The 23,640-nt window shown below is 41.9% G+C and overlaps 1 protein-coding gene across 1 annotated transcript in view; it reads left to right on the forward strand.

Moving 5' to 3' along the window:
- The window catches only part of rsph14 (radial spoke head 14 homolog), a 706,085-nt gene that overhangs the window by 44,462 nt on the left and 637,983 nt on the right, over positions 1-23,640 (forward strand). Inside the window, exon 3 of the mRNA XM_043716094.1 lies at positions 6,147-6,265. Within this exon, the coding sequence (XP_043572029.1) occupies positions 6,147-6,265 (119 nt within the window). The remainder of the gene's footprint in view (positions 1-6,146; positions 6,266-23,640) is intronic.

Here is a 23,640-nt window from a genome sequence, read left to right on the forward strand (position 1 = left end):
GGATAAGATCATCCTAGGAGATAATGTAAATATAAATGCCCTAATCCTAGGGAATCATTACGCAAGATTCCCAAGAGAATGTAGATGTGATATGCTTTAGTATTGAGGGATGATCATGCAAATGAGTTTGATTGGCTGGGGCTGGCTACGAAAGCATTTCTGAATTGAAGGGACTGAATGAGAGTTTAATTTGATAAAAGCAAGAGAATAGTAAATGGCTGCCCAAATGAAATGTGAGTCATCCATATTCCTGCATGAATGTCGCCCCCCACCCACTTCCCAAATGTTCAGCTACTGGAGAAGGACAGTACAGTTTAACTCTTTAACATTACATTATTGTTCAGAGAGATAATACAATTTAATCTTCTAACATTACAGAAGGACATAGTTATGTTGGAAGCCGTTCTGAGGAGGTTCACAAAATTTGAGTTCAAAGGTAAGGGATTTGTCTCATGAAAAGAGATTGAGCAGTTCAGGCCTTTACTCTTGAGTTTAGAAGAACGAGAGAAGATCTAATTGAGGTATATAAGACGCTAAAGAGGATTGACAAAGTCAGTGTATAAAAAATGTTTCCTCAAGTGAGACAATCTATAATGAGAAATCATAGTTTTAGGATAAAGTGTAGCAGATTTAAAACAGAGAGAAGGAGAAATTACTTTTCTCAAAGGGTTGTGAATCTGTGGAATTCATAACCTCAGGGTGCAGTGGAGTTTCTGGGACATTGAGTGAATTTAAGCAGAGATATTTAATTAGCAATGGGTTGAAGGGAGAGTGGGCAGAGAAGTGGAGTTGAAGCAGATATTGAGATCACCCATAATTATATCAAATGTTGGGACAGGCTCAAGAGGTTGAATTGCTTACTCCTGCTCTTAGTTCTTAATGTTTCATGTCCAGTATGAACTGGATTCGAAAGAAGAGTCATACTGGACTTGAAACATTAACTCTGTTTCTCTCTCTGCAGATGCTGCCAGACCTCTCAGTATCTCTACCACTTTCTGTTCTTTTCAGATTTCCAGCATCTGTATTTTGCTTTTATTTATTTTTAAACAACCGATTCAGACATGTTATGACACCTCTCAAGAATAGGTGGGAATTGAACCCAGGTCTTCAAGCCTAGAGATAGAGACACTACTAGTGCACTACAAACCCCCCCTTTATATTGTTTTTATATAACTCCTGAGGTAATCGAGAATGGTGATACTTACTGCACTTTGTACTTCAGAGCTGGGTTTCCTGGTGGGCAGTGTTTAGAGTCATAGAGATGTACAGCATGGAAACAGACCCTTCAGTCCAACCTGTCCATGCTGACCAGATATCCCAACCCAATCTAGTCCCACCTGCCAGCACCTGGTCCATATCCCTCCAAACCCTTCCTATTCATATACCCATCCAAATGCCTCTTAAATGTTGCAATTGTACCAACATCCACCACTTCCTCTGGCAGCTCATTCCATACCCGTACCACCCTCTGTGTGAAAATGTTGCTCCTTAGGTGTCTTTCATATCTTTTCCCTCTTACCCTAAACCTATGCCCTCTAGTTCTGGACTCCCTGAACCCAGGGAAAAGACTTTTCCTCTTTACCCTATCCATGCCCCTCATAATTTTGTAAACATCTATAAGGTCACCCCTCAGCCTCCGATGCTCCAGGGAAAACAACCCCAGCCTGTTCAGCCTCTCCCTATAGCTCAAATCCTCCAATCCTGACAATCTTTTCTGGACCCTTTCAAGTTTCACAGCATCTTTCCGGAGGAAGGAGACCAGAATTGCACGCAACATTCCAATAGTGGCCTAACCAATGTCCTGTACAGCCGCAACATGACCTCCCAACTTCTGTACTCAATACTCTGACCAATAAAGGAAAGCATACCAAACGCCTTCTTCACTATCCTATCTACCTGCGACTCCACTTTCAAGGAGCTATGAACCTGCACTCCAAGGTCTCTTTGTTCAGCAACACTCCCTAGGACCTTACCATTAAGTGTATAAGTCCTGCTCTGATTTGCTTTCCCAAAATGCAGTACATCGCATTTATCTGAATTAAACTCGATCTGCCACTTCTCAGTCCATTGGCCCATCTGACCAAGATCCTGTTGTAATCTGAGGTAACCCTTTTTGCTGTCCACTACACCTCCAATTTTGGTGTCATCTGCAAACTTACTAACTGTACCTCTTATGCTCGCATCCAAATCATTTATGTAAATGGCAAAAAGTAGAGGACCCAGCACCGATCCTTGTGGCACTCCACTGGTCACAGGCCTCCAGTCTGAAAAACAACCCTCCACCATCACCCTCTGTCTTCTACCTTTGAGCCAGTTCTGTATCCAAATGGCTAGTTCTCCCTGTATTCCGTGAGGTCCAACCTTGCTAATCAGACACCCATGGGGAACCTTGTTGAATGCCTTACTGAAGTCCATATAGATCACATTGACCGCTCTGCCTTCATCAATCCTCTTTGTTACTTCTTCAAAAAACTCAATCAAGTTGTTAGTAAGTTTTAATTTGTTATTTGGGCTATTAGAGAAATTGGTGGTGGGTGTTCAAAATAAAACTGAAAGAGATGGTATTAGGCCTCTTATACTGTGGTAGTGACCTTATTTCTGAGGAGCAGGAGAGTCAACGTTTGAAGGACTTATGCCTGAAACGATGACTCTCCTGTGTCTTGGATGCTGCCTGACCTGCTGTGCTTTTCTAGCACCACACGTTTCGACTGTGTCATAACAACTTTGAACACATTGATTAGTAAATATCTAAAACAGAAAGAGTTGAGTTCTTTTCCTGATGGCCTGTCTCTCTTCCTTGATTGTTCCCTTATTTTTGTTTGCGTTTTGTTACACTGCCTTTGATAGATAGTCATTACCTTTGGATGTTGTGTTAATTTGTTAATTGGATGTCTGGGAATATTTTACATATTAAAAGTAAAAGCTGTGTGCTTCCCAGTGAGGGTTAGCACGTGGACATGGAGGATGTTATGGATCAGACCAAATCCCTCTCAAAATATTCAGATATTGTCTAGATTCTAACTTTTTCTTAGTTTAAAGGTAACTGTAATGTATTGCATTCCAGGTGCAATTTATTGTCAAGCTGCCGGATTTAAAGCAAAACACACTTTATTCATCCACTATAGTTAAAATACAACAAAAGAAAGAAGGAAGTGGAATAATTTAACTCTACTGGAAAATTTACCAGAATAATAGATACAGTAACTATTATGAATTAACTATTCGATTATAGTAACATTCATAAACACACCCTTGGCAAAAGGCGAACTCAGATTATTTCACATGCGACTCCAGTAGCAGGCAGAGAACCCCCAGTTTTTGCCTGTAACCAAGAGAAGGAAGAAATAACTTTCACTTCTTCAAGACCTCAACAACTCCTGAAAGCTAAACTAAAAATCCTGATTCTGTGGGTGGAAGCTTGACCATACCCATTCAGGCTGCTTTTATTGTTCCAACTATAAAAAAACCCCCAAGGCTTCACAAGTTGTTTATCTTCTCATAGACCATTTGTCACCTGTGCCCCAATCTCTGTCTGAAAGAAACCCAGAACAAAACGCACCTCTTAAAGCCACAATATCGTCACAAAGGGAGAAATGGAATCTGTGTTTGTGCCAAATAATAGATCTACAATAAAACCCTTGTTGATCTCAGAAAATATTTTGCTGCCTAATTCAACATACTGATAGCAATCTGTTAAACGCAGACCATTCCTGAAGATCAGAAATAGGCAGCATTACACTTGGAAAAGAATAATGAGTACAGAACAGCCTTGAAGCTGCAGTCACCATTTTATAAAGCTTGCAACCACTTTACATGTTATCTTATATGGCAAGGGGGATGGAGTATAAAAGCTGGGAAATTTTTATAACAGTTGTACAGGGCATTGGTGAGGGTGCTTGGATAACTAGGTTGATTCCTAGGATAAAGATGTTGTATTACAAGGCAAGATTGAACATAGAATGTAGAAAAGTACAGCACAGAACAGGCCCTTTGGCCAAAAATATTGTGCCGAGGTTTAATCCTAATTTAATATATAATAACTTAACCTAAGCACCCGTCAACTCACTGCTGTCCATGTGCCTGTCCAGCAGTCGTTTAAGTGTCCCTAATGGCTCTGCTTCCACCACCACCACTGGCAACCAATTCCTTGCATTCACAACTCTCTGTGTAAAGAACCTACCTCTGACATCTCCTCTATACCTTTCCCCTAAGATCTTAAAACTATGACCCCTCATATCCATCAATCCTGCCCTGGGGAAGAGTCTCTGGCTATTGACTCTATCTATTCCTCTCATTATCTTGTATACCTCGATCAGGTCACCTCTCTTCCTCCTTCTCTCCAGACCGAAAAGTCCAAGCTTAGTCAACCTCTCTTCATAAGGCAAGCCCTTCAGTCCAGGCAGCATTCTGGTAAACCTTCTTTGCATCTTCTCCAAAGCCTCTGTATCTTTCCTATAGTAGGGTGACCAGAACTGGACACAATATTCCAAGTGTGGTCTCACCAGGGACTTGTAGAGCTGTAGCAAAATCTTGCGGCTCTTAAACTCGATCCCCCTGTTAATGAAAGCCAAAACACCATGTGCTTTCTTCGCAACCCTATCCACTTGGGTGGCAACTTTGAGGGATCTATGTACGTACACACCCAGATCCCTCTGTTTCTCCACACTACCTAGAATCCTGTCTTTAATCCTATATTTAGCGTTCGAGTTCGACCTTCCAAAATGCATCACTTTGCATTTATCGAGGTTGAACTCCATCTGCCATTTCTCAGCCCAGCTCTGCATCCTGTCTATGTCGCACTGCAGTCTGCAATAGCCCTCGATACTATTTGTGTCATCTGCAAATTTACTAACCCATCCCTCAACCTCCTCGTACAAGTCATTTATAAAAACTGCGAAGAGCAGAGGCCCAAGAACAAAGCCCTGCGGGGCTCCACTCAACACTGACCTCCAGGCAGAATACTTTCCATCTACAGCCACTCTCTGCCTTCTGTCAACCAACCAATTCTGAATCCAGATAGCCAAATCTCCCTGTATTCCATACTTCCTGACTTTATGAATGAGCATGTGGGGATATATTCATTGGATTTTATAAGAATGAGAGGTAATCTTATTGAAACATATAATTTAGAACTGAGGAAAACATTTTACAAATAAGGATTCTTCAGTTTGAGATGGCGATGAGGACGAATTTCTCTCAGTATTGGTTGTGCCTTTTTGAATTCTCCTTCACAAAGAACAGTGGAATTGGTACATTGAGTATATTCAATGCTGATTTTTGATCGACAAAGCAGTCAAGGTTTATGGGGGCTGGCAGGAAAGTGAAGTTAAGGCAATAATAGATCACTCATGATCATTTTGAATGTTGCAACAGGTTTGATGGAATGAATAGCCTACTGTTTAAGATCTTGTATTTTACAATACGGTGCTGGCTGGTGCAGAAACCAAGGAAACCCAAATGATGGGATTCTCATTTGTTGTCATTTTCCAACATGCAGGAAAGGAGTGAATAGTTGCAGCCCTGGTGGAAATGTTGGAATGGAGGTCTAGGATGGAATGGTGAGAGGATGATTGACAAAACCGGCTGAATTCCTCCCCTTATGTGTTGCTGTCCTGCTCCAATTTGTAGACTATTGAGGGGGGACAATCCTGATTTTAGCTGTGTTCCCTTGTAATATTCTTCATATTGAAGTATTTCTATTTGATTATATCATGAAAAAGGAACAGTGACAATGGCTTGAGACATGCTGCCATGCTTCCTTTCAGATACAAAAGCAAATGATAAGAATTACAGAACAGTGCACAAAATAAAACTGTGCTGTAGCCACATTGTATGTGTGAAAGCCATTCTGAAAGTCATAGAGATTTCTCCAAACTGAAAATAGCTGAACACAATGCTGGAATTTAAAAATAATTCCAGTGAATGTAGGTACACTTTCTTTCTGGTAAACCTATGATGCATATAAGTCAACTGCTTATGAAGCATTACAAATAAAATGTTATTGTGTCTCTATGAAATATTATCTAATTGCGAGAAAATGTCTTTATATTTTCAGTGATAAGCAGGTAACAGCTAAACTTGTGTTTATATCAAGTTTGTTGTACAATGTTTTTATTCTTATTTATTCTTTGCTTTCTTTTCTTCAGGTTTGCATTTTTGGAAAATGATGTCATTATTCCATTGTCTGAGCTGCTTAATGATCCTGAGGACATCTGCCGCAAAAACTTGCACATGGTTTTGGAGATGTTCTCACAAATCCCTGCAGGTAGGAATATAAATGTAACAGACTGAACAGAAAAGGTGTATTGAGAAAAGGAATAAATATTGTTAGTATCATCTATGCTCTTAAAATTTGACACAAAAGTTTTATTGTTTGGGAAATTGATATTTCGAGTGCTGAATTAATATTTGAACTTCCCTAAAACTGGATAGTGTTACTAATGGTATGCATCTTTCCAGTATTATCCGCTAACAATATTTAATTCTTAGATGGAAAACTAAAATTTATGTGTTTTGTTTCTTGCTCTGCCTGCTGATCCCCATATGACCTACTGAATTATTGAGAATGCATCGTGGTTAGTTGTGACCAATTATTTTCTCATGATTGAGGAAGATGGCACAGATTGGTAGATACTACTGTAGCGTTTGAAGTGCGATTATATCACATGGCTATAGCGTTGTTATATTTTTCCATGCATCGTTCAGGCATGTTTTGGTGGATAGTATGACAAGTATGAGTAATTTGGAATGAATTGCTTTATTAAATGGATCAGTTGTACTTGTGACAATTCTTGCCTTTTGAGTAGCAAAACCCTTCTTTTTGAACATTTGCACACATTTACCTGGCTTTTGCATCATAAAAACAAAAGATTCTTTATCTCTTATGCATTTGAATAAAAGAAACAAAAGAGCAATGAGAGGCCATAGATATTTTTTAAAACACTGAAGCTGTGAATACAGCTTGCTTTTTTAAAGGTTAGGTTGAAATTGTGATAAAACTATATTCTTGTACTTGTGTGGGTCTGGAATTGAAGAAAGATTATGCAACATCTATTTCCCATTATTTATAGAGTTAATACTGGAGTGAACAAGAAAAGAATTGTATTGGCCTTTTAAAGCTGTGAGGATTTGTTAGAGTCTATAGAAAATAAAAGTTACTTTTGCTTGGGTAACCATCGATGTGGTAAGTTAGGTGGATGCTGGAGTGGAACATAAACATCCACATGAACTGGTTGAGTCAAATGACCTGTTTCTGTGTCTTACCTCCTGTGTAATATTATATAAGTAAATAAAATCTAGAAAAAGGGGGAGTTTGCAGATATGAAAAGCACTGAAAAAAACAGCCCATATTTGTATTTGAAAGAGATGTCACTTAATTTTATTTCAAATTTCCAGCATCCTTTAATATTTTATTTTTGTTGTCATGTAATCAATACCATTTTTCATCCTTTAAGGAAAAACAACCTTGAATATTTGAAGCAGAGGAATTTCTAAGTTGATGAAGAGAGGGTGGGTTCGGTGTGATCAGTTTTGGATTTCTCTTATAAAGCTCAATGAAATGATGGCCGTAATCAACTTTTATGGTGTTGTGAATATTTGTATGGTTCAGGTGTTTGTGTTTGATTTCTGTGCAATTACATCAAAGTTCACCCAAATTGTCATAAATGCATGTCTGTGTCTTATAGTTAGGAAGAACTGAACTCAACAGATAAATCAATAGATTCAGCATTTGAGTCAAGTATTTGAGATGGTGATTGCAAGCTGTAAATCACAAGGCTCTAGCAGTTATGTGCTTGAAACAGGAGATGAAAATATATCTAAACTAGATTTCATTTCCAGTAAATACAGTTTAGTTTGTATAAAAAAAACTAAAACATATATTTTGCACAAAATAACATTACAAATGCCTTCTGAAATAATGTTTAAGTCTAAAAGGTATTCCCAAATTCAGAACTGTAAGCTCTACAATAAGTTATTCTTATGTATAGGTATGTTAGCAGTGCATGATTGTAAATTTGATAATGCTGTATTTAATATTCAGTTTTTAAAGAATTATATATACTAACAGTATTATATTAGTATTATATCTACAGTATGAATATCTCTGTACAGAATGAAGAACTAACTATCTTATTGCTTTGAATTTGCAGTTTTTAAATAACGTCCTGTTTAGATTATTGGTATATAAAAGCCCAGTTGTGCACAACCACTGTGAACTAATATCGTTAATTGAAATTGACCACATGTTGAGAGGTTTACCTATGTTTTTGCTAATTCTTTTATGGGATTGTATTGTTTGCAAGATTAACAAGTTACCCTTGAGGAGGTGGTGAGTACACTCAGAATGCTGTGAGAAAGGGAGTTCTAGGATTTGCATCCAGCAACAATGAAGGAAGGTTGAAATTGTCCCAAATCACAGTGGCTTGGTAGGAAACATCTGGATCACATTCCCACACATCTGCTGCCCTTGCCCCTCTTGGTGATAGAGGTTGTATGTTTGCAAGGTACTGTTGTATGTGATTGGAGAGCTGTTATGGTGTATCCTCATTCAGCTACAACTGTAGCAGTGATGTGGCAATCTGTTTTGTCCTGAATGGTGTTAAATGTCTTGATTGTTCTTGGAACCATACACATTCCACCACATTCCTCATTTGCTTTTTGTAAATTGTAGGTAGACATTGCAAAACAGGATGTGTTTTACTTGAAGCAGAATTTGTAGCCTCTGACTTACTATTGCAGCCACAATATTAAGATGGCCTGTCCAGTTCAGATTCTGGTCAATAATAACTTTCCAAGATGTTGACAGTGGGAGATTCAGTGATGGAAATATGATTAAGTGCCAAGGGGAGATTGTTAGATTATTCTAGTTTGTAGATGGCCATTGCTTGGCACTTTTGTGGCACGAATATTGTTTGCCACTTATCAGCTCATGCCAAAACGGTGTTCAGGTTTTGAAGTACAGTATATTTTGTTATTCTTGGTGAGAAGTGATATGTCAACTCCCTTCTTTTAAGTGCACTCAGTTAGCTACAACAACAATTTTTAATTTTTTTGTAGCTTACATCTATCACACTTCAATTCAAATGTAAGTTTGCTTGATTAAAAAAATGAATTAGCCAATATGGTTTTCTTGAGTGAAAGGAAAGAAATGATATTATCTACTAAACCCAAGAAAATAATACAATGTGACGTCAAGCACAGGTATAAAGTTTTGAAAAAAGGGAGGAGGTACAGCACAATAGGATGATAAAGGATATGTAGTTTAAATAATCCTCAGAGTTCTTAATTGTTAAAATTGTTCCCGAGAATGTGGCTGTTTAGTTTGTCTTATGTTCTCAGCAGTAGTGAAATCTGTAAAATGCTGAGCTTCTTGGATATTTTTCTGATTTGTTTAATCACTGGTACTGACTTTTGACATATTGAAAAGAAAACAAGAAGAGAGGGGGTCTTCCTCCTTGCTGTTACCAATTCATATTCTTTCTCTCTCTTTGTTGCTGTGCTAAGCAGGTACTGAAATATGATGCATTTGCATTCCTAAATCTGGTTCCATTGTATTTCCAATCTGGATAGCTGTATGCTACCTTTTCATGTCTAATATGTGCAATTTCTCATACAAGTGTAGATTAAAACAGGAGACATGAGTTTCTTAACACATTAATCAATTGACTGGTTTCAATTACTTCCATCTCCCCACTGCTTTGAATCCCCCCCCCCCGCCAGACTAGTTTAAGCCATTGTAATTAGCTCTAGCATATCTTCCCACCAAGATATTGGTCCCCTCCAGTTCATGTATCTCCCGTCCCTCTTTTTTGGGTCACCCCAGAAGAGATCCCAATGATTCAAAAATCTAAATTCCTGCTCCCTGAACCACCTGTCAAGCCATGCATTTATCTGCTACATCCTTCGATAACTACACCCGCCAATGCATGTAGTCCACAATTTACTACCCTTAAGGTTCTGCATTTTAACCTTCTGTCTGTCTCCCTATAACCACTCTTCAGGACCTCATCCCTTTTCCTATCTGTGTTGTTGATACCACCAAGTACAACAACCTATGGCTACTCACCTTCCCTTACGAATTTACTGCAACCACTGAGAGACATCCATGACCCTGACACCAGGGAGGCAACACACCATCCTAGAGTCTTGACTGCAGCCACAGAAATGCCTCTTTGTGCCCCTGACTAGTGAGTCTCATACAACTAATGCTTGCTTGGACTTTGTCTGACCCTGGTCTCCAGCAGAGCCTGTGTGGTGCCACTGGACTGCCTTCTGCTGATGTACTCCCTGAGAGACTATTGCTCCCAACAGCATCCAGAACAGTAGACCTACTAGAGAGGGGAATAGCCACAGGAGACTCCTGCACTACCTGCCTGCCTCTCCTGGTGGTCATCCATCTACCTGACTGAATCCATGGTGTGACCGTATCCCTGTAATTATCTATCTATCAATCGCACTGTCTACCCCCTGTATGCTCTTCAGTGTGTCCAGCTGTCTCTCCAATCGAACCGGTCACATTTCCTACAGACATAGTTGTCAGGGATACTAGAATGCTCCCATGTCTGGAATGAGGAGCACACCACCTCCCTTACTGCCATCTCTGCCCCTTTACACTAAGACAAAGAACAGAATCTTATCTTGCCTTTCACTCATTGCTGATTGCCTTCCTCACTGAACCCACCCCCTGCCCCCCCGGCGGGCGGGTTGCTTCCTGGCAAGGAGAAGGAAAATTCCAGTTTCAAACCTCCGCTGCCTTGCTTGCCTTGTGGGAAAGGCTTCAGGAGTAAACCTCGAGGAAAAATCCAGGGCCGCAGCCCCGAAGGCGGTTCATCGTTACCTACAACCTCATTCTGGCAGCTCCTGCGACGCCGCTGGTACCAACTGTAATGGCATTGCAGTTCCTTTGGATTAGTCAGTGTTGTGGAGAGGGGGAGCGTACTTCATGGGCAAAAGCATGTTCCCCATACCACACCGCCTAGGCTTGTATCCTACCACCACTGCACCTGGAGAGGACACTCCGACTTCGCCTGCAATGTCAACATAATACTAGATTGGCATAGAGCGTGACACCAGGGGTTGCTCAAGGTGGTAGGAAGGATTTTTGGATCCCACTGGATAGCTATTGTCTGTCTCAAGCTGAGAAGCCCCCAGCCAGGAAGTGCTGTCCCACCACAATCTGCTATTCTCATGGCGTGCATGGGGATTAGGAACTATCGGAACAGCAAATTGTAAACACCAAGCAACAAACGAAAACAACAAAAGAGACCGGCTCTAAAACTGGGAAGTTGAAACATCTGGACAATAATGACCAGCCTCTCAGAAAACCTCCAGGACATCAGCGACTTGAGGAAATCAGCTGTCAGAAATAACGAGCTCAAGAGACTCAATGTCGCGCTCCAAGAAACAAGGCTAGCAGAGGCGGGCTCACTGAAAGAGAAGGACTACACATTTTACTGGCTGGGGAAGGGCTGTGATGAGCCCAGAGAGCACGGAGTTGGCTTTGCAGTAAAGAACAGCCTGATGAACATGGTAGAACCAGGCATCAATGGTTCAGTGAGTCTTTGCTTCAACACCACCACAGGCCTAGTCACCCTTGTCAGCGTGACTGCCCCAACACTGCCCTCCATGGCAGACACAAGGATGAGCTGTATGACAATCTTGCACCCCTCATGAGCAGCATATTCTAGGAAGGTGTAACTTGTTCTTCTGGGCAACTTCAATGCCAGAGTGGGTGCAGCCTACTTATGGCCTTCCTGCCTTGGGCATTTTGGTGTGGGCAAAATGAATGAGAATGGACAGCGACTGTTCAAGCTGTGCCATTACCACAATTGTACATCACTAACTTCTACTTCCAGACAAAGCCTTAGCACAAGGTTTCCTGGAGACAGCCGCACTCAAAGCATTGGCACCAACTTGATCTGATCCTAGTTAGGTGTGTTGCCATCAAACATGTTCTCCGTGCATGCTCTTACGATAGTGTGGACTGTGACACAGACCACTCTTAGTGTGTTGCAAGATTAGGCTGCAACCTAAGAGGTTCCATCACACTAAGTAACAGGGGAACCCTTGCATCAACGTCAGCAAGATGTCCCAGCCAGACCTTGTGTAATAGTTCTCAAAGGCTTTCAAGAGAGAATTCTTGAGATGTGATCTTCTCCGTTTGCCAAGTGCCTCGTGACACGGACGCTCTGCCACAGAGAAGTGGGAAACCTTGCGGGATACCATGTACGACACATCTCTGGCTATCTTTGGGAAGAAGACCTGCAAGACAAATGACTGATTTGAGGCCAGGGCAACCGAGATGACCCCCATCGTTGAAGCCAAGTGTGTTGCCCTAGTTGAGTACAAGTGGTCAGCTTGCAGGAGGAACCTGCAGATTCTCAGGGCTGCCGGAATAAGTTACAGCAGACTGCTAGGCATTGTGCTAACGAGTACTGGATACAGACAATCAAGGAAATTCAAGTGGCTGTTATAACGGGGAACATTAGGGGAATGTACAATGGCATCAAGAAGACACAAGGACCAGCTCAGAGTAAGACAGCCCCCCTCAAATCATCTACGGGGGAAGTAATCACAAAGGCCAGCAGATAGAGAGGTATGTTGAACACTACTCTGATCTCTACTCCAGAGAGTATACCATGTCCGCTTCAGCACTTGATTCCATCACGTGCTTGCCGACTATGGACGAGCTAGATGCAGAGCCAATAGGAAAGCCATTGACAGCCTGGCCTCAGGTAAGGCCCTGGGTAGCGACGGGATTGTTGATCTGATCAATTGCTGCAAGATTAGCTTACTGTTCACATTGCATGAGGTCTTGCCAGTGCTAGCAAGAAGGAGCTGTACCACAGGAGCTGTACCATGAGGGATGCCAAGATCATTGCCCTCTCCAAGAACAAGGACGAGAGAAGCGACTGCAACAACTACAAGGCATCTCTCTCCTCAACACTATCAGCAAAGTCTTTGCTCTGGTCATCTTGACTTGCCTGCAGAAACTGCCAGAATATGTATACCCAGAGTCATAGTGTGGCTTCCGAGCTAAAAGGTCAACAATAGATGTGATCTTCTCCGTTTGCCAAGTGCAGACAACAGAAAATGCCCTTGTATGTTGCTTTCATCAACTTCAGCAAGGCGTTCGACCTGGTCAGCAGAATCAGCCTTTTCAAGGTTCTCTTAAAAATCGGCTGCCCACCGAAATTGCTTAGCATAATAGAATCCTTCCATAGTAACATGAAGGAGAAAGTATAGTTCAATGGCAGCTCTTCTGAGCCCTTCAACATCCGCAGCAGCGTCAAACAAAGGCTGTGTCCTCACTTCCACATTTTTTGGGATTTCTTTTGCTGTGCTCCTGAAACATGCCTTTGGCACTGCAATGGAGGGGATTTACCCATACACTAGATCAGACGGCAGGGTCTTCAACCTGGCCCACCTTGGAGCCAAAACAAAGTATGCATGGCACTCATCAGGGACATGCTGTTTGTCAATGATGCTGCAGTTGCAACACACACCCAGCAGGAACCCCAGTTACTGATAGACCGTCTCTCTCACGCTTGCAAGGATTTCAGGCTGACTATCAGTCTGAAGAAGATGAGCGTCCTGGGACAGGACACAGTGGCACCGCCGCTCATCACTATTGATGACTACAAACTCGGTGTCCCATCCATCAGTTTACTTATCTTGGCATTACCATCACTAATAACCTCTCCTTGGACACAGAGATCAACAAGAGCATCGGGAAAGCAGCCTCAACATTTGCTCGCCTCACGACTCGAGTATGGACAAATCCAAAGCTGACAGTGAAGACAAAAATGTCAACACCTGTGTCATAAGCACACTGCTGTACGACAGTGAAACATGGACTACATATGCCAGACAGGAAAGAAGACTGAACACCTTCCACTTGAGGAGTATCCACCTTATCTTGGCCATATCCTGGCAAGACAGTGTGTCCAAAGTAGTGGTCCTAGCTTGCGCTGGCCTTCCCAGTATGTACACTCTGCTCAGGCAGCATAAACTGCACTGACTGGGCCATGTCCATCACATGAAGGACGGCTGCATCCCAACGGATATCCTCTATGGAGAGCTTGCATCCGGGAAGAGACCCATTGGGCGTCCCGAGCTGTGCTACAAGGACGTCTGCATGAGGGACATGAAGGCACTTGATATTGTTATGGAGTTCTGGGAAGGGCTTGCAGCTGACTGCACGAGATGGAGAAGCACGTTGAAGCAATATGTCATCATGGATAGAGCTAAGAAATTCTAAGGGTAGAAAGACCCTAATGGGAGTTATCTACAGGCCCCCAAACAGTAGCCTGGATGTAGTGTGTAAGTTGAATAAGGAGCTAAAATAGGCCTATCGCAAAGATATTACTCCAGTTGTTATGGGGGATTTCAACATGCAGGTAGACTGGGAGAATCAGGATGGTACTGGACCCCAAGAAAGGGAGTTTGTGGCGTGCCTCCGAGATGGATTCTTAGAACAGCTTGTGCTGGAGTATACCAGGGAGAAAGCAATTCTGGATCTGGTGTTGTGCAACGAACCGGATTTGATCAGGGACCTCGTAGTAAAGGAGCCATTAGGAGATAGTGACCACAATACAATAAGCTTTAATCTGCAGTTTGAAAGGGAGAGGGGAGAATCAGAAGTGACAATATTTCAGTTGAATAAGGAGAACTATGGAGCTATGAGGGAGGAGCTGGCCAAAGTTCAATGGTGCAATACCCTAGCAGGGATGGCAGTGGAACAACAATGGCAGGTATTTCTGGGTATAATGCAGAAGATGCAGGGTCAGTTCATTCCAAAAAGGAAGAAAGATCCTAAGGGGAGGCAGGGATGGCTGTGGCTGACGAGGGAAGTTAAGGATCATATAAAGACAAAAGGGAAAAAGTATAACATAGCAAAGATGAGTGGGAAATCGGAGGACTGGGAAGTTTTTAAAGAACAATAGAGGATAACTAAAATGGAAAGATGCAAAGAAAAAATAAGGTACGAAGGTAAACTGGCCAAAAATATAAAGGAGGATAGCAAAGGTTTTTTTAGGTATGTGAAAAAAATGGTTAAGACTAAAATTGGGTCCTTGAAGACAGAAACGGGTGAATTTATTATGGGAACAAAGAAATCGCAGAAGAGTTGAATTGGTACTTTAGATCTGTCTTCACTGGGGAAGACACGAGCAATCTCCCAGATGTAATAGTGGTTGAAGGACCTGAACTGAAGGAAATTTATATTAAGCAGGAAATGGTGTTGGAAAGACTGTTAGGTCAGAAGGCTGATAAGTCCCCAGGAACTTATGGTCTGCATCCCAGGGTACTGAAGGAGGTGGCTGTAGAAATCGTGGATGCATTGGTGATCATTTTCTAATGTTCTATAGATTCAGGATCAGTTCCTGCGGATTGGAGGGTGGCTAATGTTGTCCCACTTTTTAAGAAAGGAGGGAGAAAGAAAACAGAGAATTATAGACCAGTTAGTCTGACCTCAGTGGGGGAAAAATGCTGGAGTCAATTATGAAGGACGAAATTATGACACATCTGGATAGCAGTAACAGGATAGGTCAGAGTTAGCATGGATTTATGAAGGGGAAATCATGCTTGACTAATCTTCTGGAATTTTTTGAGGATGTAACTCTGAAGATGGACAAGGGAGATCCAGTGGATGTAGTATGCCTGGACTTTCAGAAAGCCTTTGATAAAGTCCCACATAGGAGGTTAGTGAGCAAAATTAGGGCACATGGTATTAGGGGCAAAATACTGACATGGATTGAAAATTGGTTGACTGACAGGAAACAAAGAGTAGTGATAAACGGCTCCCTTTCGGAATGGCAGGCAGTGCCGCAGGGATCAGTGCTGGGTCTGCAGCTTTTTACAATGTACATTAGTGATATAGATGAAGGTATTAAAAGTACTATTAGCAAATTTGCTGATGACACAAAACTGGGTAGCAGGGTGAAATGTGAGGAAGATGTTGGGAGAATACAGGGTGACCTGGACAGGCAAGGTGAGTGGACGGATGCATGGCAGATGCTGTTTAATGTGGATAAATGTGTGGTTATCCACTTTGGTGGCAAGAACAGGAAGGCAGATTACTACCTAAATGGAGTCAAGTTAGGTAAAGGGGCAGTACAACAAGATCTAGGTGTTCTTGTACATCAGTCAATGAAAGCAAACATGCAGGTACAGCAGGCAGTGAAGAAAGCTGGCCTTCATACAAGAGGAATTGAGTATAGAAGCAAAGAGGTCCTTCTGCAGCTGTACAGGGCCCTGGTGAGACCGCACCTGGAATATTGTGCACAGTTTTGGTCTCCAAATTTGAGAAAAGACATTCTGACTATTGAGGGAGTGCAGCGTAGGTTCACGAGGTCAATGGCGGGACTATCTTACGCTGAACGATTGGAGCGACTGGGCTTGTATACACTTAAGTTTAGAAGACTGAGAGGGGATCTGATTGAGACGTATAAGATTATTAAAGGATTGGACACTCTGGAGGCAGAAAGCATGTTTCCGCTGATGGGTGAGTCCCAAACCAGAGGACACAGTTTAAAAATAAGGGGTAGGCCACTTAGAACAGAGTTGAGGAGAAACTTCTTCACCCAGAGAGTGGTGGGTGTATGGAATGCTCTGCCCCAGAAGGCAGTGGAGGCCAAGTCTCTGGATACTTTCAAGCAAGATTGGGTAGACCTCTTAAGGATAGTGGAATCAAGGGTTATGAGGATAAGGCAGGAACAGGATACTGATTGAGGGTGGTCAGCCATGATCATAATGAATGGTGATGCTGGCTTGAAAGGCAGAATGGCCTACTCCTGCACCTATTGTCTATTGTCAATACCTCCAAACAGGGGAAAAGAACCTAATGAGCACTGCAGCAGACAAAACAGCATAAAGGGAGGAGTGTGGCAGTTCAAGCAGATCAACAACCACATACAGATGTGACCTCTGCGATCGGGACTGTCACTCCAGCACTGGTTTCTACAGTCACAAGCGACGTTGCTTCAGGGAAGCAGGAAGCCAGAATAACGAGGATGCAACCCATGGTCAGCCATAACCGAAAGGTACCTCACATTTTTTAAGAGGTGACCAAAAAAGTAGATGAGGGCTGAGGGAGGACAGTACAGCATAATCAGCAGGAGGTGTTCTTGCTCATGTTTAACCTGAAGCCATGAGAATTTATGGAGTCCAGAGCCAATGTTGACGACTCCCTGGCAACTCCCTTCCAACTGTGTATCACTGTGCCTGCACCCCTGTTGGGTTTGCCCTGCTAGTGGGACAGGACATATCCAGGGAAGATGATGGTGTGTCTGGGACATTTGTTGTAATTTTTGATTCAATGAGTGTAACTAAGAAAGGCTATTGCTTGACTAGTCTGTGAGCTAGCTCTCCCAATTTTGGTACTAACCCCCAGATGTTAATAAGGACGATTTTGCAGTGTTATAAATGCTGTTTCTACCATTGTCTTTTTTGGTATCTAGGTCAATGCTGGGTAGTCCATCCAGTTTCATTCTTTTGTTGAGACTTTGTCGTGATTTGTACAACTGAATGGCTTGCTAGGACATTTCGGAGGGCAGTTGAGAGTCAACCACATTGCTGCAGATCTGGAGTCACATGTAGTCCAGACATGTTGGACATGACAGATTTCTTTCCTTGAAGGACATTAGTGAGCCAAATAGTTTTATCCTTCAATCAAGAATATTTCATGATCATCAGTAGATTTTTATTTCCAGATTTTATTTAATTGAATTCAAATTCCAGCATCCCCATATCCAAACCCCATCCCATTCTTCTGTGCCTGTCACAACATGGAACTCCTCTTTTGTTATCTCTGCCTCTGTGCCTTCTTCTTTGACAAAGACTCCCAACCACCCTCCAAGGAACCCAACTCTGGCCTCCAAACTTCCTCTTCCAATTGGCTCTTACTTATCTTTGACTTCTTTACTGCAAACTGCCAACACAATGTCAGCTGCCTCGAATTATCCACTCCCCCCTCACCCACTCCAACCTCACTCCCCCTGAACATGCAGCGCACCATTCCCTCCACACCAGTCCCGATTTCACCACCAAACCTGCTGACAAAGGCATGGCTGTGGTATTCTTGAGGACGGACCTCAATGTTGCAGAGACCAAATGTCTGGTACCATGTCCTACCTCTCCTTTGATCACGACCCCACTATGGCCCAATAGGCCACCATCACCCACACTGTCCATGACCTCATCACCTCCAGTGATCTCCCCTCCACCGCCTCCAATTTCTTAGACCCTAGCCCTGCACTACCTGGTTCTACCTGCTCCCCAAGATCCACAAGTCCAACTACCCTGGACAACCTGTCGACCTGCATGCTCCTGCCCACTGAGCTAATTTCTTCTAACCTGGACTCCATTCTCTCCCCCTTTGTCCAGGCACTTCCCATCTACATCTGGTATACTACCCATGCCCTCCATCTCTTTGGAAACTTCCATTTCCCCGACACTCAGAGCTCCTCCAAATCCAGGGGGTGGCATGGGCCCTGGTTATGCCTGCCTACTTGTCCGCCTTGTTGAGCAATCCCTCTTCAGCACATACACAGGTACTGTTCCCCAACTCTTCCACCATTACATTGATGACTGCATTGATGCTGAATGCTGCACTCGGGCTGAACTGGAGCAGTTCATCGACTTCACCAACAACTTGCACCATGCCCTTAAATTCACTTAGTCTGTCTTGAACATCTCACTTCCCTTTCTTGACTTCTCTGCTTCCATCTCCGGTGACAGTTTATGGATTGACATTTACAATAAACCCACACACTCCCATAACTACCTGGACTACACTTCCTCCCACCCCACATCCTGAAGAAACTCTGTCCTGTTTTCCCAATTCCTCTATCTCTGTTGCATCTGCTTTGACGAGGAGACATTCCACTCCCAAGCATCCCAGATATCCAACTATTCATGCTTTCCCCTCCTCTGTCATCCAGGCAGCTTTCCATTGCACCTCGTCCATTTCTGCTCCACTGCTCTAAACTTCCCTTCCCCCCCCCAAACATAATGAAGACAGGGTCCCCCTTGTCTTCCCTTGCCACCCCAGTAGTCATCGCATTAATGTATCACCTTCAAACACTTCCGTCAACTCCACCTCAACCCCACCAGCAAGAACATCTTCCATCCCTACCCCTCTCTGCCTTCCACAAGGACCATTCTCTTTGTCACTCCTTGGTTCATGCCACTCTCCCCACCAACCTCCCCAACTCCCCTGGTAACTTCCCTTGCAACTGTAAATGATACATTTGTCCTACTTTCTGAGAGCTGGACATATCTGGGAAATTTGCCAAATTGTTGTAGTTGTGTATTGTAATTGTAGTTGTATTGGGAGCAGCTTGGTTATAGTTGTAACTGATTCTGTAGTGTTAGTCCAACTGCTGGAGTGCTCTCAGGGCTTATGACCTTTCTGCATTCATTGCTTTTCACCATTGTATGGAGTGAATCATATTGGCTGAAGGTTGGCATCTGCGATGTTCAACACTTACAAGAAGGCTGAGCTGGATTGTCTACTGAGTACTTCTGGCTGAAAATGGTTGCAAAAGCCTCAGCCTTAGCAGTTGCACAGATGCTGGGCTTCCTCATCATTGAAGATTGGGGTACTTCCTGGTGGGACTTCCTGCTCCTGTTAGTTGTTTAATTGTGCATTACCATTCATGAGTGGATGTGACTTTCAAGTAGTCCTGTGTTGTAGTTTCACTAGGCTAACTGCTCACCTTTCAGGTATGCCCGTGGCTGCTTTTGGTATCTGTCCTGCATTTCTGGTTGAACTTGGTAATTTAGTTAAGTGCTTCTGAAATCTGTTCAAAAAAAGATCTATTAGAGGACTGATTTAAGAGTAGTTTCATCTGGAAAAAGGAGTTTGTTCAGAACAGTTAAGTGAATTAGTTATCTCACTGAAAGAGTCTCAGTTGTGTGAGTCTAAGAAAAAGGCATTGAACCTCACAGCATCAAACCAGAAATGTTTAAATCAACCTACAGATTGGATGGGCAAGGAAAATTGCTCCAAAATTTGATTAATTGTAAAGTGATAATGTAAAGGAGTAGGTGGGATTTTGATTTTCTGGATGTTTGAAATCTTTTAACTGTTTTAACTAGATAACTTGGTTTATTTTATTTTAGCATTTTTATTCAGAAGCAACACACCATCAGCTTTATTGTTAGAACCAAATCTGCAGCCTTATGTGATTACAATTATACTTCATTGAAAGACCACCACATAAATTGGAAAGAAAGCAAAAGAATGATCCATCAAACTAGATTTCATTCTGGGATCTAAGTTGTCCAACTGGGATTATAACACTATCGACAGGGGTTTCGTGAACATGATTAAATTAACTCTTTGTTCTGAATTTATTAATTAAATTCAAATTTCATCATCTGCATGTCCCCAGAGCATTAGGCTAGATCTCTGGATTACTAATCTAGTTACTGTACCATTGCACCATTTCCTTCTCTTGCTTCTCATTTGGCTTAAAAGCGGGTGATGCCTGATGTCTTACCCATTCTGTTGTAATATGTGGATAGGTTGGGAGTGGGTGGGAAGGTGACCAACATTTTATTTTATCTGCCCCACCTGCTTTCATGTATGATGTTACATGGGCTGAACAATTCACTGCTGTATTTCTTGTGGGCACAATATCTCTTTTCAACTATCAGTTTTAATGAGGTCATCAATATTTCTTGTTCAAAGAACCTTAAAATCTTTATGGAAATGAAGAACAGGTAGAACTCTTCATCATGTTTATTTTCTTAAAGTACAGGTGAGGAAAATTTAAAACATTAAACTTATCCAGTTCCAGATGAAATGCCCAATATTTTTCGTAGTTAATTTGGATAGTTGGCATTTTGAAACATTTTAAAAGTTAAGTTCCTGGTTCTTACTCTGTATGTTTTATTGGGATCAAGTTTATTCTAACTGCCATTTCAGTAGTTATGATAGCAGTCTCAAGAATCATATTAATTGGAACCATACTGTTAGTGATGTTTCTGATACCTGTGATCATAGATGGTCCAGTACTCAATCTGATTTCAATCCAAGTTTATGCCTCTGAAATTCATTTTTGTAGCATAATATGCCAGTAGGTGGTGTATAGCATTAGATTTTGAAACTGTATTCAGTATTAAAGCTGTGAATGTTTATAGTGGTCATTCAATTGTTCAATCTCCATTGTTAAATCCTTTTTGTTTTATTTTTGAGAATGCTCTGGTTCAAAAAGGTTTTCTTTTTATTTCTTCCAACTATCAATTTACTAGAGATACCACATTAATTACGGTAAACCTGGTCTGTATTAAAATTGTAATATAACAGATTGTGTATGGTTTGCCCATCAGCATAATACAGCAGATTTAGTAAAGCATGTTATGAAATGATTAACATGTAGCAATATTAAATTAGTGAAAAGGAAAAAGACAGGCATCACAAGTATAAGTACTTCTATGGGGAATCAGTTAGCTCAGTTGCCAAATGGTTGGTTTGTTAGGCAGTGTGATACCAACAGCATGGGTTCCAATTCCCATCAAAGGACTCTCCTTCTCAACTTCTTCCCTTCCTGAGGCAGGTTAAACCACCACCAGTCGTCTCTCTGTCTAATGAGAGAGTAGTCCTATGATCTGATAAAGCTATGGCAATTTTACTTCTTACTGAAATAACATTTACTAATAATGTTCAAACTTACTATATCTCCAGTGATCTTCACAATGCCCCAGCTTTCGCAGTCAGTGGTAAAGAGATGTGCTTGCTGCTGACCTCGAAGAATGCTTTCCAAAAAGACCACACTAATCATCCACAGATCTTTGTGAATAATTCAGCAACTGATTTCCTCAATTTCTGTTTTCCTCAATTTTTATCTTTTTGGACTCACCCCTTATTTCTAATCTGCATGTCTGTATGTTTTGTTTTCTCAATTAATAAACCCACTGTTTGTTAAATCAACAAAGCCTGGTTTAAATTGGCTTGTCGTAAAACGTCAATTCATTTGGGTCTATTCCACTTTGTGTGGTATCCTTATTGTTTCTTAATTCCATCCAAGTAGTTGCTTGTAACTTCACTGTCTGATTATCATGCATGCTTTGACCATTGTAATTCTCATGATGCATCTTTGTTACCCATGGTGAATTTGTCAGTGGAAGAGTGTAATCTGCAGGATCCAAAGGATAAGAGTAAAGAAAACAAATTCCAAATTAAAGCCTGAAATAAAATCAGAAGATACTGGGAAAGTACAGTAACTCTGTGAACATTTTTAAGGGGATAATAAAACAGCTAACTGGTATAAATCATCTAACTTGATTTTGTGACATAAAATAGTCTACTAAGTTGGCAAGGTGAGTTTTTTTCCATTTCACATACATTTTGACCATAAGACATAGGAGCAGAAATGAGGCCATTCAGCCCATCAAGTCTACTCTGCCAATATTGACTGATAGGTTTCTCAACCCCATTCTCCCGCTTTCTTCCCATAACCTGATCCTCTTGACAATTTCAAACCTAATATATTCAATGACCTGGCCTCCACAGCCTTCTGTAGCAGTGAATTCCATAGATTTACCACTCTGGCTGAAGAAGTTTCTCGTTATCTTGGTTCTAAAGGGTCTTCCCTTTGCTCTAAGGCTGTGCCCTCAGGTCTTAGTCTCTCCTACCAATAGAAACATCTTCCCAACATCCACTCTGTCTAGGCCATTCAATATTTTGTAAGTTTCAATTAGATCCTCCCTCATCTTCCTAAAGTTCATCGAGCATAGACCCAGAGTCCTCAAATGTTCCTCATATGTGAAGCTTTTCATTCCTGGGACCATTCTCGTTAACCTCCACTAAACATGCTCCAGGGCCAATACATCTTTGGTAAGATATGGGACTCAAAGCTGCGTACAATACTCCAAATGTGACTGACATTATACAGCCTCAGATGTACACCCCTGCTTTTATATTCAAGTGCTCTCAAATAAGTGCCATCATTGTATTTGCCTTCCTAACTATGACTCAACCTGCAAGTTTACCTGGATTAGAACTCTCAAGTCTCTTTGCACTTCAGACTTCAGAATTTTCTCCCAATTTAGAAAATAATCCATGCCTCCATTCTTCCTACCTCATACTTTCCACATTGTACTCCAATTACTACCTCTTTGCCCATTCTCCTAAACTGTTCAAATCCTTCTGCAGCCTCCCCGCCTCCTCAGTGCCACCTGTCCTTTTGCAAACCTAGCCAGAATGCCCTCAGTCCTGTCATCTAGATCATTAACGTGAAAAGTTGTGGTCCCAACACTGAGCCTTGCGGAACAACACTTGTCACTGGCTGCCAACCTGAGAAGGGCCCTTTTAACCCCGCTCTCTGCTTTCTGCCAGACAGCCAGGCTTCTATCCATGCTAGCACCTTGCCTCTAACACCATGGGCCCTTTATCTTACTCAGCAGCCTCCTATGTGTCACCTTGTCAAACGCCTTCTTGAAGTCCAGGTAGGTAATATCCATTGGCTCTCCTTGGTCTATGCTTGTTACTTCCTCAAATAATTTGGGCAGATTTGTCAGGCATGATACCCTCTTGATGAAACCACGCTGACTTTGCCCTATTTTGCCATACATGTCCAAGTATTCAGTAATCTCATCCTTCACAATGGACTCCAGGATTTTACCCATGACCAA

Source organism: Chiloscyllium plagiosum, chromosome 25, assembly GCF_004010195.1.
Source record: "Chiloscyllium plagiosum isolate BGI_BamShark_2017 chromosome 25, ASM401019v2, whole genome shotgun sequence".
Lineage (NCBI taxonomy): Eukaryota > Metazoa > Chordata > Chondrichthyes > Orectolobiformes > Hemiscylliidae > Chiloscyllium > Chiloscyllium plagiosum.